The sequence below is a fragment of the Malus domestica genome, chromosome 15, assembly GCF_042453785.1.
Source record: "Malus domestica chromosome 15, GDT2T_hap1".
In the NCBI taxonomy this organism is placed as follows: domain Eukaryota; kingdom Viridiplantae; phylum Streptophyta; class Magnoliopsida; order Rosales; family Rosaceae; genus Malus; species Malus domestica.
Window position 1 is genome coordinate 53116231 of NC_091675.1, and position 17961 is coordinate 53134191.

A 17961-nucleotide genomic window follows, 5' to 3' on the forward strand; every position below is an offset into this window, starting at 1 on the left:
AGTCTTATCTATCATTTGTTTTCAGCATTTGCACTCAATAAATGGCTTTCGTTACCCTCGGATGTTGGTCAGCACGTGCTTATCCTGGTATTCAGGAAATATCAGGATTGGGGCGTGTCACCTGCTTTCCAAAACTGCTTGCAACCCTCAAAGCTGGACCCACCTGGTTATTACAATCAGACCCACCTGCCAAATTGCTGTCGTCACCGTTCAAGTTGCTCGTCACGGAATCGAACAAGGAAGCATGTTCGGCAGCTCAGCAAAGAGAGAGGCACAGAGATCAGAAGTAAACATCTTAAAAGGAGGCATTACTGATATAGAGTTGTAAAAATGATTCAATTGTAGTTATAGGCTATAGTGCAGTTAACTAGAGGATTAGTTATTCATGATCTAGCTGTAAATCTTTAGAGCTTCTTCGAGCCTTGTAATTTTGATATAATATATATATATATAGCCTGTTTCCTCTCAAAAGGTATCATTTCTCACACAGTAGACCAGCTTGGGACGGGCTTGATGATTGAAGATATGTTTGATCAAATTTCTCTTGTGGACTTAACAGATAGAGAAACCCTCCTTCATTGTAAGTATGACCGTGCTTCTGCTTTTATAGCTGTTCCATTGTATAATGGAATTGTTTCCGTTAGCAGCTAGATTATTTCCTTAATCTGAACTAAGCAGATAATCACTCAAGGTCTCAGTTCATTTGCAAGTACTATGTGCTTTGGACTTGACTTTGTATGGACGTCTATATTTTTTTTTCCTGATGATATGTCACTAGGTTTGGGTGTTTCGTTGTTGGATTGATTTCTTACGTGACATACATGGAATAGTCTTGTTTCAAGATCAACAGAGAGAGTAATTTAACAATGTTCAGTCCCCGCGTGTTTTAATTAAAATGCCTTTTTTGTTGTAGTGTTTTAATAAACCTCCTGCGTGAAAGCGCATCACATATTTTTCATATTACCTCGGGTTGTATTTCCTTTTGGAACAAGAGTTATTTAATATTCTCCGCTAAGAGTTATTTGGTTTTCAAGTTGGCTCCTCATTGCAATCTACACGTACGAGTCAAATACATGTTGTAAAGGGTCCCATAATTTTTTTTGAATTTTAAGCAGTTTAAAAGACTAGGCAGTTTCCTTAGTTCACTAAACATGTTTTTGAAGATTTGTGTTATATTTTTGTCTGGGTAGTGTTTGATGAGAACAGTGTTGTAGAATGTAATTTGGTTTGAAGCATCCGTTATTGGTAGAGAAATTAAGGGGAAGAAGCCACAGCATATGAGACCTATCAGCAGCAGCGGTCGCTTTCAAAGTTATCTGGGTCTTGTTTCAAAGCCGAGAAAAACCGCGGTTGAGGGGAAGAAGCATCCGTTAGGTTTTTCCTTAGTCTTTCCTCCTCTTGTCTCGCTCGGCCTTCCTTGCATTATTATTTCAAGAAAAGCTGATTGCTCTTTTGTTAAAGAAATCCACCCCATCTCATTGACAGACCTACACAAATCTAGAATAAAGAATTCTAGAAAGTTCACTAAAGTTTGTTAGCTAGATTATCCAAATTAAAGTAGTCCTTTGTAGAAAGGACTAGAAGGTTGTTTCTTAAGTTGGTGGAAGAGTCTAGAAGAATGGTGAGGTTTCCACCAACATGCAAGATTAGTGTAGATAATTCTAGCTTAGGAAGGTAGTGGAATTATCTAGATATCTCTAGCATGATGTTTCCATGCTTCTCCAAGGTTCCATCCATGCCTATAAAAGGAGAAGGCATCCACACCATTTGTATTAACAATCAACAAAACCAAGCAACCAAGTAAGCTTGTAACCAACCAAGCAACCAACCAAGTGAGAGTGAGAAGTAAAAGTAGTCTTGTAGGAGTGTGAGTCTAGAGTTTGTCTCTAGAAAGTGTGTGAGTGTCATTGCTTCTAAAAGAGTGTCCTTGATAATTTGAGTGTTGTAATATTTTGTGTGTAATACAAGTAATTTGTTTACTTGTGTTGTCTCTCCAACACTTGTGTTAGAGTTGTGTACTCTAAATTTTCCCAACATCTTTCTCCAACTCTTCTATCATTTCCAAGAGATCTGTAGTTTTCACAGTTGCACGCATTTAGCAATTTGGACATTGTTGGACGGACATTCTCCTTCAAACTCTCTATCGCTTCATGAGAATCCTCTTTAGACTTGGTTGAACACTCAACATATTGCAATCTGTAGAAACTTACCCCACTCCATTTGTAGGGGCTATCTTTGAATGTGAACACGTAAGCATTTGAGGGACTTTTCATCTGAAGCAGGATCTTGCTGGGGTTCAATAGAAGAATGTCATGCCTCATAACAACTCTCATCCACCAAATGAGGAAACACTATTACGTCTTGTTTGGGATAAAACTTAAACTTTGGGCTTAAGGAGAAGAAGGCCTGAAAGTGGGCTCAAAAGAAAGAATCCCCAGGTTCAACATGAAGCCCAGGGGCTGGAAGAAACCTTTTTCTCGGCTAGGTGCAGGTCATTTGGGCCACTTGCTCACCTAGTTAAAAGGCAAATGGTATAGATCAGCCAGCTATCAGCCCAAAAGTACTTTACAATGGTAGTACAAGTAAAAAGCTGATGAGTCACTACCCTTCAGTTACATTCAGGCAAGGGCAAAGTTGCAAGTAGCTGAGCCGAGTTGTCTATAAAAGAAGAAAGAGAAATTAGAGATAAGGACATTCAATCAATCAAACAAACAATCTTACAACTTGTCTCTCTCTCAGTCAAGCCAAGAAACCCAGAACGCTGTGCTTTGTCCAGATTTTGCACTCTTTTAGCCTTAAGCTTCCTGTAGAAAAGACAATTTTTGTCTATATAAGAGCTCTACTACCCTGTCTAAAACTTGCTGTAATATCGATTCCCTCCTATAAACTTACTTGCCACTCTTCCCTTTTTAGCACTCAAACACTCTGTAATCACAAAGAGAGGAAGCTGCAAGACGATCAACATTGCCCACCCTCTTTGTTCTGTCTTTTAATACATAGATCTAGTAGTATAATGTATCCTTCAATATATATCCAAGTTATTTCCAGCCAGTTTATGATTAAAAGATCTCTTGGTTCTCGGATCTGGTCTATTTAGTGGTTTTTACCATTACAAAAGATAAGTTAAGGTCTGAGCTGATAACTTGATCAGATTTGATTTCCTACCTTTCAAGTATACAAGATTGATTACCCAAAAGTCCTTGGTTTCAAGGCATAAAAAAGAACTTAATGTGGACTTAACCCATCCACGACAATCCTTTGATAACGAGAAGTTCGAGTTACTTGGGGCGCAAGTAATCGACCCAAATATTAGTTCTACATTTGTTATACTATGATTGCTATGATACGCTTAAGTATTGAATTAGTTTTGATAGTGAGCCTCAAGGCCTATACCTAAGGCCCTACAAAGGCACCTATCAGAGTTAATTCTGTCATTCGGGCGCGAGTGATTAATGTGGACACAGTTGTATTACATCTGCAACAATGAAACAACAGCACCACGCCAGAGTACTTGGTTAGTTCTGATTGTGAGCCTCAAGGCCTACACCTAAGGCCCAAAAAGGCACCTCTCAGAACTAACTTGATCCCTCGGGCACAAGCAATTAATCTAAACACATTCGTTTTACATCTGTCATGCTGAAGATGGCAGTGGCACGCCTGAGCATTTAGTTAGTTTTGATTGCGAGCCTCAATGCCTGCACCTAAGGCCCCACAAAGGCACATCTCAGAACTAACGTTGTCCTTCTTTTGCTGTCCGTCAACAAGCAAGAGCCCGACAGCCAAACCAACCGGCGCCAACCTCTCGGAGAGCTGTGTGCTCGAGCCGAGAAAGCCCTCCAGCCAGATTTCCTGCCCGAACATAGTTTTGGCACGCCGGTGGGATAACAGTTCGATCTCGTATGGCAAAAGAGAAGGAATCAGACTCTTAAACGGGGTACAAGGTACAGATCATCCCAAAATTTGCTAAAAATGACAGATCAATCAAAAAATCTTCCTTCCCCACCAGGAGCAGTAGTTTTAAAAAGCACGACTTCATCTGAGAAGTTTGGAGGAAAGATAACCAATGAAGACCTACAGGCCACTATGGTACAAGTATTGAAAAGTATGGAAAAGATTTCCCTGGAAACTAGGGGAGGTAAGTAGACTCTGTACTCTAACGGGAAATCTACAGAGAATACTAGATTTGGAGTTTTCTACCCCAAAAGGTGATCAGGGAGTTGTGGTGAGCAAAGCTACCTCAGTAAACGAGCCAGTTATTCCTTTATTTCCATTGTTTGAAGAAGAAAATGATAGGGGAAAGAAAAAGGAAGGTCTTGAAAGAAACTAACCAGTAATTAAGGCGGTTCTAGGAACAGAGTTCCCGAGCTTCCCATTATTATCATTGAATAATAGGGAGCAGAGCGAACAAGAGAGAACAAAGTATGGGATGCCCTTAATGATCGGAGAATCCAGCAGGAAAGAAGAATCTGCAACTGCGGACAAACCTCCTCCTTATAGGCCACCCTCATTGGCTAATAAGGGAGAAGGAGCCAACTGGAGAAAGCCTGAATCAAAGAAGGAAACGTTTGCGGGCAACGACCGAAGTCTGAAGAGGGAACCTGCTCACACCCTCCATAATAATACAGCTACTCAGCAGCTAAGAGAGGAGTTAGCTGAATTAAGGAGGATGGTGGCTCATAATGCTCAACCTCGAGCTCGCCCGATGTTCAGGGTTACCTACCAAAAACCCTATCCTGAATAGATTGATGAGCAGAACCCGTTTCCCCTCAATTTCAAAATGCCCGCATTCCCAACGTTCAACGGAGATGATGACAGTGTATCCTCTAGAGATCACATTTTCAAATTTTCCAATCACTGTGTAGCATATAAAGACAATCCTAACTATAAGTTAAGGTTATTTGGAAATTCGTTGGCTAGGCTGGCATCTCAGTGGTACACTCTGTTGCAACCAGAAATGACTATCAATGACCTGGTTGAAGTAAAACAATACGACCATGAGTCCACAAAGGATTTCATGATGAGGTTCAGAAAGACAAGAATGAGATGCCAATTCCCTATCAACCAGGCTCAGCTCATATCAATTGCTCAGAGAGTATTGAGATTACCTTTAAGAAAAAGGTTCTATGATGTGCAGTTCAATGAATTGCAAGAGTTGGTAATCGCCACCACAAAGTATGAGAAGTTGTTGCTTGAAGAATAGCAATTAAAGCATTCCTCCAAGGCTCCTCATTTCTACAAAAACAAAGCTACAATTCATCATGAAGCGTTGGAGGAAGCAAGGCCAGAGCAGAATGATGGCCATGAAAGATAGGAGATTAATATATGTGCTGCATAAATGACTACACCCTTCAAACCACTGATGGTAAAAGGGTTGGTTCAACCTGTCAAGGATTAGAAAATCGTGATGAATGATGAAAGTTTTGTCCCTATGAAACCTCCTAAATACCAGAGCTACTCATTCGATTTGGCCAAGACCCCTGAGATTTATGAAGAGTTAGTATGAGCAAAAGTAATCGTGCCCGACAACACTAAAAAGATGCCCAGACCAGAAGAGCTAAGAGGGAAGAAGTACTGCAAGTTGCACTATACCTTCAAACACTCCATAACCAACTGTGTCCAATTCAGAGATTGGATACAAGACCTTGTAGTAAAAGGAAAGTTGATGTTGGATAAGCCCCAAGCCAATATGATGATTGACACGGATCCTTTCCCAGAGGCTCCAATCAACATGATCAACCTCGCTTCCGAGAAAAGGGGGGAGATTATCATTCTTCGCTGAGGAATAGGGAGATAGATCTCATGTTGTCCCAACACCCCAATATCAATAAAAACACCGAATGGGGGACCGAGCAATCATAATCAGGTTCTTAAAAGATTGTTGGTAGGTAAAGCAGAATGAGAACAAAAAGGGGTTCTGCTCGAGTTCTGGATCAAAAGGAAGCAATTTCTGCACTGTTGAACGGGTGCTGACCATGCACAGATTGTTGAAATCTGCACTGATGTACTGTTATAATCTGTAAAAAATAAAATAAAAACGAAAATTAATTTTTTTTTATATATGTATAAACAGCAATAACCAATTGAAAATCTGATTAGTATGAATTATTTTAAATAATCCCCGGCAACGGCGCCATTTTTTTTATAGGGATTTTACTACTCATGTGAATGGGCTAAAAATTCCTATTATACTTGCAAGAATCACAAGGTTGTTGTAGTATAAACGGATCTCGCAAGGTCGTTTTCTACAGGGATTATTAAATCATTCAAAACAAACCAAATTCCAATTAATTATTGTAAAGTAGAAATTGAGATGATTGTTTTTATAACCTACTTAAATTAAAAACGAAATTACTAAATTAAAATAAACAATCTACAATATTAGAACTGGGGGAAAAAGAAAACAGTTTTGGAAGAATCAAATTAAGAAAACACTAAGGTTCCACCATCACCTAGCAATCCTATGAACTTTTACCAATTACTTATGATCTACACTTGCCACTTTGAATGTTAGGTTTTCCTAATTTATATTCTACTTGGAACCTCCAACATATATCTAACTTGCAACCCGTCCGGACGTTCGGATCAAATCTGAACATGAAAGACTCATTATGTTTTATGAAAACCCTTTGAAAAACCATGCAATCCTTAAAACGTGGTGTTCATCCTAAGTGAAATTACAATTATTAATCACAAGAAGCCAGCGTCAATATCAGGGAACCTTCCGACCAAAATTGCATCCAATTACTTTTCTAAAGATCGTAATGGTGATCAGGCATTAAGACAATTAGATAGTTTTTATCCCGGTGATTAACAATTCAAAGTATGCATGCAAGCAATCATAAGCAATTAAATAAAAATCACATATTCATGCTAAGGCTCAAGGCTTCGCCCTAGCAAAAGGAATTAGTTACGCATATTCTTAATTAAAATCATAGAAAATATTATTAAGAAAATGATTGAAAGCACCTTCAAGTAGAAAATCTCCAAAACCCTAGCAATTCTCTCTGTCTCAAAAATTGCATAAAATAAAGCGTAGCTAAAAACTGTAGACGGCCAAGCAATATATCTGCTAAGCCTCCACACAAAAACCCTAAAAACAGGTCCTTTAGTCCCCCTAGGAAACTAAAATTAAAAATTAAATTAAAAATAGGAAACATAACCCTAAATTAAATGGTAAAATTCGCCTAAAATCTGAACAGCCACGTTTTGGACCCATAAGCTGCTCCAAAACTGGCCCAAAATAGCTGGATCTAATGTTTGGAATATTCTGAACACTTCTCCAGAAGGCCACGAACCCATCCGAGGTCATCTTGGGCTCCAAAAACGCAATTTAAGCCCCAAAACGTCATTTTCTAACACTGCGCATTGCTCCTTTATTTTATCGCCAGAAAATAACCGCTAGGTGGAAAAATCCCAAAATTTGATATGATCAAGCTAAGTGACTCACGAACGTCCTCCAACTGGAATTACTCCAAAATTCGTCCATTTGATCCTATTTTGCTCCAGAGGAAATCGAAAGTCTTATATTAGAAATATAATTCAAAGTATCAAAATTCTTCCAAAATATTAACCAAAATATAGGATAAAATATATAATATAAAATCTACTCATCAGTAAACATTCAATCCCTTGCTTCGCTTTTTTGTCAAGAACCAAGAATCGGTGAAATAAGTTTGTGGTTTTTGGATCTACGGTCTAAAACAAAAAAATGTGTCTATTCTCTGTACCAACTAATGTATCTGTGATTTCTATGCAGGATGCTACGCAACACTCAAGTCCGTTTGGAAAATGGAGAGCGCACGACTTAAGGATCTCGGACCCAAGGTAAAATGTAATAATCTCTGGCTCCATTTACTGATGTATGCTTGCATGCACTAGATCTGTGAATTTTACTTATGCATGTGGACTCTCTGTGCTAAAAGTTTTTGGATCCGAAGCGGTCAAGATGCTAAGTTAGGAAGGTTAATTTTGTCCTATGGGTTTGGGACAGATTGGAATGGGTCTACGTGGCTATCATTCGATGAGGGTTTGGTGAATAAGAGTCATTCCGCCTTTGCATAGAGCGAGTGGGAGGGAGTAGTAGGTCGTGTTTTATTGTCTTCGCTGCACTATGAGTTTTATTGCATATCCCTGGTATTTGAGTCATGTTTTATACTTTTTTTTTTCGTCTGGAAGATGACTTTTGATTCCTATAATAATGAGATACTCAATCTACAATCCTGCTTAGTAGCAGTGATCACCACCTGTTTGGTGAAGGGTACATGATAACGCCCCGACCACGATATTCCCCGAATATCAGGATAGGCACGTGCTGGTCGACACCCGAGGTGACGAAAGCCATTTATTGAATACAAGAGTAAAGATTAGGAGAAAATATAAATATAATTCTCAGAATGTCTAAAGGAAATCAATAGTGCTTAAGAAAGTGGCTAGAGTGCACAAAGCATGTTCTAATTTGAGATTTCAAAAGGAAAGACTATTACAGATTTCACATAAAGAAAATGGACGCAGTTACTGGTAGGGGAATGCCTCGTATATTGCGTTGTAGTCTTCGTCCCTAAGACTTGAATGGGGGCGCAAAACAAAGGTGAGTGGACCAAGTTTATATACATACAGAATACGAAAACAATTATAAACGTACTAACCCCCACAGTTAAGATAATGAAAACTACTAAATAATAAGTGATAGGTTTCTCAAAACCTCTAGCATGCCATAAAAATAATTCATATATCTCTCTGCAAATCAATCTCAGAAAATCATATCAGAAATCATATTAGGAAGCATAACACAAGTTGTGCTGCTAGTGAGTGCACTGAATAACAATACTCTCGGCCCAATGCCTGCACCTCAATCTCTGTGCCTGTAGCCAGAGATATCTCCCTCCCAGCCCAATGCCTGTCTCCGTGTCCCTTAGCCTTTCGCTAGGGATTATTTCTCCCGGCCTCAATGCCAACACCAGATCCTTGCCCCAAGCGGCACAGTGTTCACTATGTACGCACAAAACATAATTCATCTCTAAAATACAACTTCGTAGCATAAATTCATCGATCCTCTATACTACGAAGAGGTGTTCGAAAGTCATTTGAAACACATTCTTAGCATCCTATCGGCATCGATCAGATAATCTACCAGAATGAGGGTTCTATAGAAAATACGATATAATGGAAATAATTCAAAACATATATATATAATCACATATAATCAAATCATCATGCTTCCTGTAAAGTATTCCTCAAATCAATAATTCTACAAGTCATGCTATTAAATTATGCAATTCTATAAATAAAACATGCAATTTTTGAAGGTGCTCCACTCACAGATACTCCAAAGCAGCAAAATTGTGCGGAAAAAAATTAAGGAAGTCTCCACTAGCAACTTCACCTAAGCACGAAAATGTACAATTTGATAAACTACCCAAAAGATGGAATTTTAGGAAATGGAAATGGGTTTTGGGTTGAGTGGGTTAGGGACAAGAGGTGTTTTGGGCTTAAGCCCAAACCGATACTCACCAACACACACACATGCAAAGCATGCACTGCACACACACACTTGCATAGACATATACATATATAAACACAAACACATGCATAAGAGCGCACACACACACACACAGCATGCATAAGCATGCGCTGCACACACACATGCATATATATATATATATATATATATATATATATATACACATATATAAACACACACACACACACACACACACAGAGCATGCATAAGCATGCGCTGCACACACACATGCATATATATATACATATATAAACACATACACATGCAGCATGCATAAGCATGCACTGCACACACAAATGCATATATATATATATATATATATATATATATATATATATATATATACATATACATATATATATACATATACATATATAAACACACACACACATGCATATATATTTATATATATATATATATATATATACAAATATATAAACACACACACACGCAGCATGCATACACGGCATGCACAGCATGCTCACACACACACACACGGTTCACGGACACACACACCACACACGCCTGCACCCCGTACACACACACACACACACACCCACGAACTCGCCGGAGTTCGTCGTCGGAACCGGACATGCATGCACAAAGGATGGCAAGGGTTAGGGCTTGAATAAAGGGTCCTAAAACCTCACAAATATACATAAGAACTTACCCAGATGCACTGCAGCAGGTTTTGGGAAGAGATGGACCTCGAACTCGTCGGAGTTCGTCGTCGGAGCTAGATTATTGGCACAGAGAAAAACTGAGGTCAAAACCCTCGAGTTTTGTCATAAAACCAACATGCATAACCCATAAATTTGAAGAAGGAACACACTTCTCACCTGGGTTCGAGTTTTAGAGCTTTGAAGCTCTCGGCTTCAATGGCAGAAAACTCCACGATGCTCTGATGGCGCATGCAAGGGTACCATTGCGCTCGTTAAGTCTCAAGGATTCCAAATATATAGATTTTGGGCTTGATTTGTTGTTGATTCGAAGGGAAGAGAGGTTGGGAGTTCTCGGAGCTTAGAGAGTTAGAGAGAGAAGGAGAAACAGAAAAGAAGAGAGAGAGAGAGGTTCTGAGATGTGTTTCGGGAAGAGAGGGAAGAAGAGAGAGAGAGAAACTGGAAACCAAGACATAAAAAAATAAGGCGGGTCCCACAGCTCTCCAATTAAAAACTAAAGAAGTCATTTTAATAAGTAGAAAGTGGGTGTGTTTGTAACAGTACAAGTGAAACAGTAGTTAATATTTGGGAACCAACAGAGCTCCTTATTCAGGGGGTTTGTTTCTGTTTTTCGCAGGAGAATGATTTGGAGCGATTCAGAGAGTTAAACTTAGATATCGAAATTAATGGAAACCCATTGGTATAATTTCTTCATCTGAAATTTTTTATTGCCCAATTGGTTGTTTCATCATTTTTCTAACCATTCGAATGCTGGGAATGTTGGGTTTCTTACGGTTAAATCTTTGCATGTATTTTTTTTTTCTTTCTAATTTTCTGATTTTCAGTTTTATCTTTTTTTCTTTCTCAATTATACCAAGATATTGTTTAATGCATAGACACATAAATGATTCAAAAAATGGGTGTACCAAGAGAAAAAAAAAATGTTGGATTGTCTGCAAAGCGCTGAACCAAAGAGAGGAATATAATGTGTAAATATAATTGGTTATTCAAATACGAACTTCTTTGCTTAATTGCTAGAATTTCAGTATAAATCAGATATTAGTTATTTGACCTTCATTTACCCTCTCTCAAACCCTAGCAGCCACAACACCAACTCTAGCCGATCCTTCAGAACCCAAAACTGAGCCCATCTCTGCAATAGCATCGGCTTCTCCAGGTTTCTCTCTTAGCCTCGGAAAACTCAGTATAGTTTATGTGAGATTGAAATTAATTCCTATCTGATTTGCATTTATATGAATATTCAATATACTTACAAGTATTGTGTAGTCTATACCCAAGACAATCACAAAGAGACGTGTCCCTCACAATTTTGTAAATTATATAGCAGACACCAAAAGTTTTGTTTTGCGGAGCGAGTTTTATGGTTTTGCAGCATGTTTTTTGAAGTTACTTATGTTCTGTTATGTTATCCCTCAGTTTTCTCCAAACCCCCATTTGATTTGTCATGAATCTTTATGCTTTTTTTTTTTTTTTTTTGCAGGGATAAATCAAGACGGGCTCCCTGCCGGTCAGGGTGTCTTGCCAAGTACAACCAGGTCACAGTCATGACTCATGGTAAGGCCTCCTCCCTCTGATTTTTGAGCTTCTCAGCTTGCATCGTCTGTTTTTGCTTTATGGGTTTTGTTTGAAATTGCATCTGCTTTTGATTGGTCCCGAATATGAAATATGCTCTGTTTGATCCCAAATAAGAAATGACATAGGTCCCGAATAAGAAATATGCTCGATTTGTTCCTGAATAAGAAATGACATAGGACCGTGGCTTCCATCGTTATTAAGCTATATCCTTTTCTACTTGGGTTACAAAAAACCATTATAATGAATTAATTTGCATGGTCTCACAAATTTTTTATTCCCCAATATTGGGTAAACACCAGAGTAGTCCGTAATCGACTTTCAATTTCATTTTTTTGTTCCGATTACCCTTACATAAATGTATTTATGATCTTTTAGTTTGAAGAGCCCAAATGTTGTTGCAAAATGTGCTATATATGGAGTAACTAATGTCTTTCTTACTTATTGGTTGGGCTCTTCTTTCTTTATGTGAGGCATTGATTTCTTAAACCCGGGTTGAAAACCCCAATAAGATTTTTTGTTCTTTTAAAAAAAAAAAATTCCATTACAATAATTTTGTATCTTTTGGCTGATTTTGTGGGTCTTTCGTCAGTTTTTGTTTAGTTTTAAATGTCAGAAGCTTTGAATTTTTTTGGGCTCAATTTTAAATGGGTTGTTATCAACCATTGAATTGCTTTCAGAGTTTTCATTTGATAAGAGAGATGGGGGGTTCTTTTGGGTTAAACTTTTGATCCGTCGGATTTTTAGTTAGGTTGTGTCCACCCTAATTCAAGCTTTCTATCTTCAGATCACCAGCAATAATCTCATCAAGGTCCCAGGAGGAATCACGCGAATTCACTGCCGAATTGGTATGTGTACTTATGCTTTTGCAAAAAGCCCTTTTCTTGCCATTTTTCTGTTTTAGAATTGGGACCAAAGTAATTATGAGTGATTTTGACAAACATTGAGATAGAAAAAATGGCTATCAAGCAAACAGCCCGTGAGTATTTAAACATATAATTTTCAGTCAAATGAAATAGTTGGTACCACAAGCTTTTAATTAGGGAGGAATGTTTGATTATATATTTAAATTAAGCAAAGAATCTTCCATAAGAAAACGATCCAAGTTGAAATAAACCAAATATATGGTGCAACATCAATATCTTAGTCACTTTAACTATTAACAATGTTTTCTGCCTTTTCTTATTTAAATTTTATTGCCCCTATGTGTTTCTTGAATTTTGTAATAGGGATAGATAATGATGTGATTGTCCTATATATATTTTGGTAAATCATTTTTCTTAAATCCTTCTGTTATCATGCTTGCTCTAGATTCTGCAGGGTTTTTTTTTAAGTTTATTTGGTTGTTGGAAAAAAACCGTGAAATGAAGGGCTCCAGAGTTTGATCATTTGTGCCTCAAATTTGGTAAGGTTTCTTTCCCCTATATAATTTTGATTGGTACTTATAGATTTTCATCATAAATTATTGTATTCTCTTGCAAAGTTCATTTTTGACACTTATGTAAACTTTAACCCACTTCACCAGATAACTTAAATCTGTTTTGTTTGATCATTATGTTATAATATTCTATGTGGTTGCAAGTTTGAAAAATGGAGGGAGACAGATCAGTTATGAACAAATTAGCATGGATCATCCTAATGCTATATAAGTTAGGTTGCTGATTTGTTTCCTCATTTCTTCATTGGTGATTTGTATTTTCAGTGACTTTTCATTCTTGGGTAATAAGTTTTGGTCAAGAGTTAATGTGTTCAGTTCTTTTTTTAATTTCTGTTCTGTGTGGTTCTGTGTCATGTGATTCGAGGTTCCAAAAGAGAAACATTACTTATTTTATTTGGTCAGAGGAGTGGGGAGGAAGTTCTGTTCAATTTTGGTTTTTCCGATGGCTTAGGAAGAAATTATGTCACTATTGATATTGTAGGTGTCCAGCTTGCAAAAATTACAAAGTATGCTACAATAGATGTATCCCTTGGTTTGTCATTTTGTTACTTGATTACTAAGGTTATATCTGGCTGCCCTATGCTTCGTTCTACAATCAATTTTTGCCATGATTTTAGAAACAGTTTAGGGTGCATGTGGGGATTTGATTTGATTTCTGATAAGAGGCATGAAAGTAAGCAAGTTGTTGGTAAGAAATCCAAACAATTGTAGTTGGAGGAAACAAATTCTTTATTCCTCATCTTTTGTAAATTTTTCAGTTTGTGATTCTCAAGAGTGTGCATATAATTTTTGAACAAAATGCAAGAGTTCAAGATTTTTAGTGTTGTAAAACCAATTTGCTTTCAGAGCGATCGATTGGGCATCCATTAATGCAATGTTTTTATAATCTATTAAACATTCCCGCAGCAACGCGCGGGCAACCGTTCTAGTTAAATCTAAAATTAAAAACTAAAAGCAAAAACGCTATTGGGCAATCTCAAAAATACGCACGTTGGAGAACTGTATCAGAGACCTGTGCGGCCCTATGGTTGAAGTTGAACTACGGAGAGTAAAAATGGTGTATTCAATTGAGAATTTGAGAGATTTTAATGGATTTATAAATTGATCAATTTTGTGAAGTTTAATTGATTTGTAGAGATTCTATATAAAATTTTGATTCAATTCCCTCGAAATCTCATGGGAAGATGTGAGATTTGTGGATGCTTAAAATACACTACGAATTCCCTCTAATTCCTCAAATTCTTTAAAATCAATTTCTAATTAAATACGTCTGGAATGTTTTAAATTTCTTTAAAATCCTAATTAAATACACTCGGATTTCTAAGGATTTTAATAAACTATCTTAAAATTCTAATTGAATAGACCTTAAATTTCAGAGAATCACTTAAAATTTTGATTGAATACTTCTAGATTCATTAAAAGAATTAAAATCCCTCAAAATCCCAATTGAATACACCCTCCTCCAAAGTTTGACAAAATTAAAGAATTTACTGACTAACAGCGATCTTTGCGTGGCAGCAACTGAACAGCCGCAACCACTCCAAGCCATTACCTCAGCCGGTCGTAGCCCTACCAGCCGTTCCCAGGCCAAAGCGCGGCGGTCTCAGGCGAATCCGGTCCCGCTCCCGGATCGCGAGTTTCCTATTTGAAAAATATTTTCCGTGTTTCCTATTCAATAAGGTAGTTTCAATTCAACTTGGGGAATATATCTTCTTACCTGCTCATATAACTTCCTCTTTTTCTCAATAAAATCGTCACTTGTCTCCCATGCAGTCACAGACGTTTTGAAATTTAATATATATATATATATATAACTCTTCTATCTCTTAGGGTTAGGGTTTGAATTGAATCGAAAAGAATCGATGGCTCCATCGTTGATCTACAGCTTCATGATGGGAGGGACGGCTATTCTTGCAGAGTGCCCCAATAAACAGGATCAGGAGGTTGTGGCTTCCCTGGCTCTGAAATGGCTCCCGACGCTCCCCCGTTCAATGAATATGGTCACTTACGACCGTGACGATGGCTACATCTTCAACTACCTGATTGATGGGAGATTGAGTAATATCTCCATCATGTCTTTGTGTTTAATTTCCCTTTTTGCTTTTTTTGAAGTTCACATTTTTCCATTTATTTTTTAATTGTTTCGATCGGTGAACCCAAAGGTTTTGGTGTGGATGATAGTAAGATGCGTGATTTTGTTGGTTTCAGAATAAATTAGTTATTACTTTTATCTGAATGTTGGATTTGTTCTTGAGAGTTCTCGAAACATCATTGCAGTTGCTCCTTGTCTAGTCACACGTCTTTTTAGTTTGCTATGTGTAGGTCTGTATACGTGAACTAACTTGACCATTTCATTGCTGCAGCATACTGTGTAGTTGCAGCTGAGGCTATTGGTCGAGAAATTCCTCTTGCCTTCCTCAACAAAATCAATAAGGATTTTACTGGCAAATATTGTCGGCCGTTAGTTGAAGCACTATTTGCAAACAGTCTGAACAATGAATTAGGGTATCTGTGCTTTATCCTTTCTTTCATTAAAAAGATTGTGCCTTTCCCTTCCCTATGAGGTGCTCTAAAGCCTTAACGTTGGTTGCGAGGTTGTAGGTCCAAAATGAAGGTGCATATGGAACATGCTGAGGTGAAAGCTGCTCAGGTTTCAAAAGACAAAGAAGTTGCAATAGAAAACATTGAGAAGGTAAAGTGCCTTATGTGAACTCTTCTGATTTTGATTATATCTTTACTCTGCCAATCTATTTCGCGTGTTTAATATTGTTCTCGTATTGAGAATAGAATCAAGGGTTGTGCTTGAGAAGAAAATCGAGGTCTCCATCGATGATCTATAGCTTCATGGCGCACGAGACTGTGATTCTTGCAGACTGCTTGCTATATGAGGATATGGCCGCTTGCATGGCTGTGGATATGCTCCCTCTGCTCCCCCGTTCGATAAATAAGATCACCTACGACCGTGATGGCTACACGATCAATTACCTGCTTGATTGCAACTTCAGTAATACCTCTATCTCTCACATCTTTGTGTTTGATTTCGAATTTTGGGTCCAATAAGGGCTTGATCATGTATTTGATTTTTCTTTTTACTTCATTAATTGAATTGTTTCAAGGGATGGCGTATTTTGCTGAATCATTTGTTTCTTGTATTCAACTGGTTTAGACTATCGTCATTTTTTATGACCATCCTACAAGACCGGTGTAGACTTCCATTCTCGAAATTCCAAAAGTGTTTTTTTGATGGCCTGAGAAAATGTTTGGAATAAACTCATAATTGGTACTGTGCTCGATAAAAAGACCAAATATGATAATTGTTTTTATAACTGAACGAACAACATGTTATTTGCTTAAAGTAATTTGTCTTGTCAGAATGTTGAGTTGGTTCTTGAGATTTCTCGAAACATCTGTATTACTTTGATATTTTTTTTCATTCTCTGGCCTTTATTCTTTGTGCCCCTCATCTGTTTTATTGTCATATATAATTAGTTATTTTAACAAGTTGATATGCTCCTAATCTAGTTGTACGTCTTTTTCACTTTGTTATCTATGTATGTACGTACATTGCTGAACTTACTTTACCAATACCATTTGGGTACTGCAGCATACTGTGTAGTCGCAACTGAGGCTATAGGTCGAAAAATTCCTCTTGCCTTCCTCGATCAAATCAAAAAGGATTTAACTGGCCGATTGAGTAGAGGATTAGCTGCACCAACAGTTCCAAATAGTCTGAACAAAGAGTTTAGGTAGAGACTGATTGCCTTTTCTTTTCATTCCTTAAATTGATTGTGCCTTTCCTTCTCTAAGAGGTGTAGTGATGCCTCAACTTGGTTGCGATATCATAGGCCCAAACTGAAGGAGCGTATGAGATATGCTAAGGTGATAGCTGCTCAAGTCAGTATAGGAAAGGTAAAGGGCATTGTGTGGCCTCTTTTGATTTTATCTTTACTCAATTTGGCATCCATTTTGCGTGATCAGTATTGTCTTGCCTTTGGTTTTGGTTGACTTTGGCTATGAACTTATTGTTAGTTAGCAGGCAGTGTGTTCTATTTCATTTTCTCTCACTTTTAAGTGATTAATTGTTAACATGTTTATATGTTGTACTTTATAGCTTGTTTGTAAATGGTAATCACTTTCAGGTCTTGCATTTCTGATTGATCATTGTAGGATGATGACAATGACGATGACGATGACGATGACGATGACAAGGACGATGACGATGACGATGACAAGGACGAGGACGAGGAAGACGACGAGGACGAGGAAGACGATGAGGAGGAGGACGAAGATGAGAAAGAGGTTGAGGAAGACGACGAGAATGGGGATGAGTGAAAAGTAGACTTGGGGGACAAGGAATGAGACCTGCGCTGAACTTTACGGCGTTTTTGGATCTGGCCTTATTTGCCTATGTAGTCAACTAGATATGGGAAAACTGAAATGCTGCATGTTCATAGTTTTCAACGATTTGATTTGAAATGGTGAAAAAGTTTGAAATATATATATATATATATAATTTATTTATTTGGGAATTCAAATAAATTTATTAATAAGAAAAAACTCTGAAATGCAACACTCACCAAGAAAGAGCCCAGAAAGAGCAGCAACACGAAGGAAAAAGAACCCAGGACACGCAGGTCCTATAATAAGGGCTGGTTTGGTATTGTTGTGCTTTGAAAAAAAGTTGATGTGAGAATAAGCGGCTGTGAAATAAATTAGCAGTGTGTTTGGTAAACTTTTTTGTAAAAGTGCTT

At 37.7% G+C, this 17961-nt stretch overlaps 1 protein-coding gene and 1 long non-coding RNA gene across 2 annotated transcripts; both read left to right on the forward strand.

Annotated features, from left to right (window-relative positions):
- Nucleotides 1-11216: 11216 nt before the first annotated feature.
- LOC103427108 (uncharacterized) lies at nucleotides 11217-13324 on the forward strand. Its single transcript, XR_003770936.2, has 4 exons — nucleotides 11217-11356; nucleotides 11681-11754; nucleotides 12560-12620; nucleotides 13093-13324. It is a non-coding gene; the product is annotated as an uncharacterized lncRNA (long non-coding RNA).
- A 1356-nt stretch (nucleotides 13325-14680) lies between these two features.
- Nucleotides 14681-17731, forward strand: LOC108170433 (uncharacterized). Its single transcript, XM_029093564.2, has 8 exons — nucleotides 14681-14890; nucleotides 15041-15268; nucleotides 15574-15715; nucleotides 15812-15902; nucleotides 15998-16214; nucleotides 16815-16956; nucleotides 17056-17119; nucleotides 17378-17731. Exons 2-8 carry the CDS (start codon nucleotides 15073-15075, stop codon nucleotides 17540-17542), a joined length of 1017 nt encoding a protein of 338 aa, XP_028949397.1. The 5' UTR covers nucleotides 14681-14890; nucleotides 15041-15072; the 3' UTR covers nucleotides 17543-17731.
- Nucleotides 17732-17961: the final 230 nt, after the last annotated feature.

What these genes read in the sequence shown, in the direction of transcription:
- LOC108170433 (XM_029093564.2), top strand. Translation starts at nt 15,073, where the DNA reads ATGGCTCCATCGTTGATCTACAGCTTCATGATGGGAGGGACGGCTATT. An exon ending in CCTGATTGATGGGAGATTGA is followed by an intron (nt 15,269 to 15,573) that starts GTAATATCTCCA and finishes TCATTGCTGCAG; the next exon opens with CATACTGTGTAGTTGCAGCT. An exon ending in AGTCTGAACAATGAATTAGG is followed by an intron (nt 15,716 to 15,811) that starts GTATCTGTGCTT and finishes GCGAGGTTGTAG; the next exon opens with GTCCAAAATGAAGGTGCATA.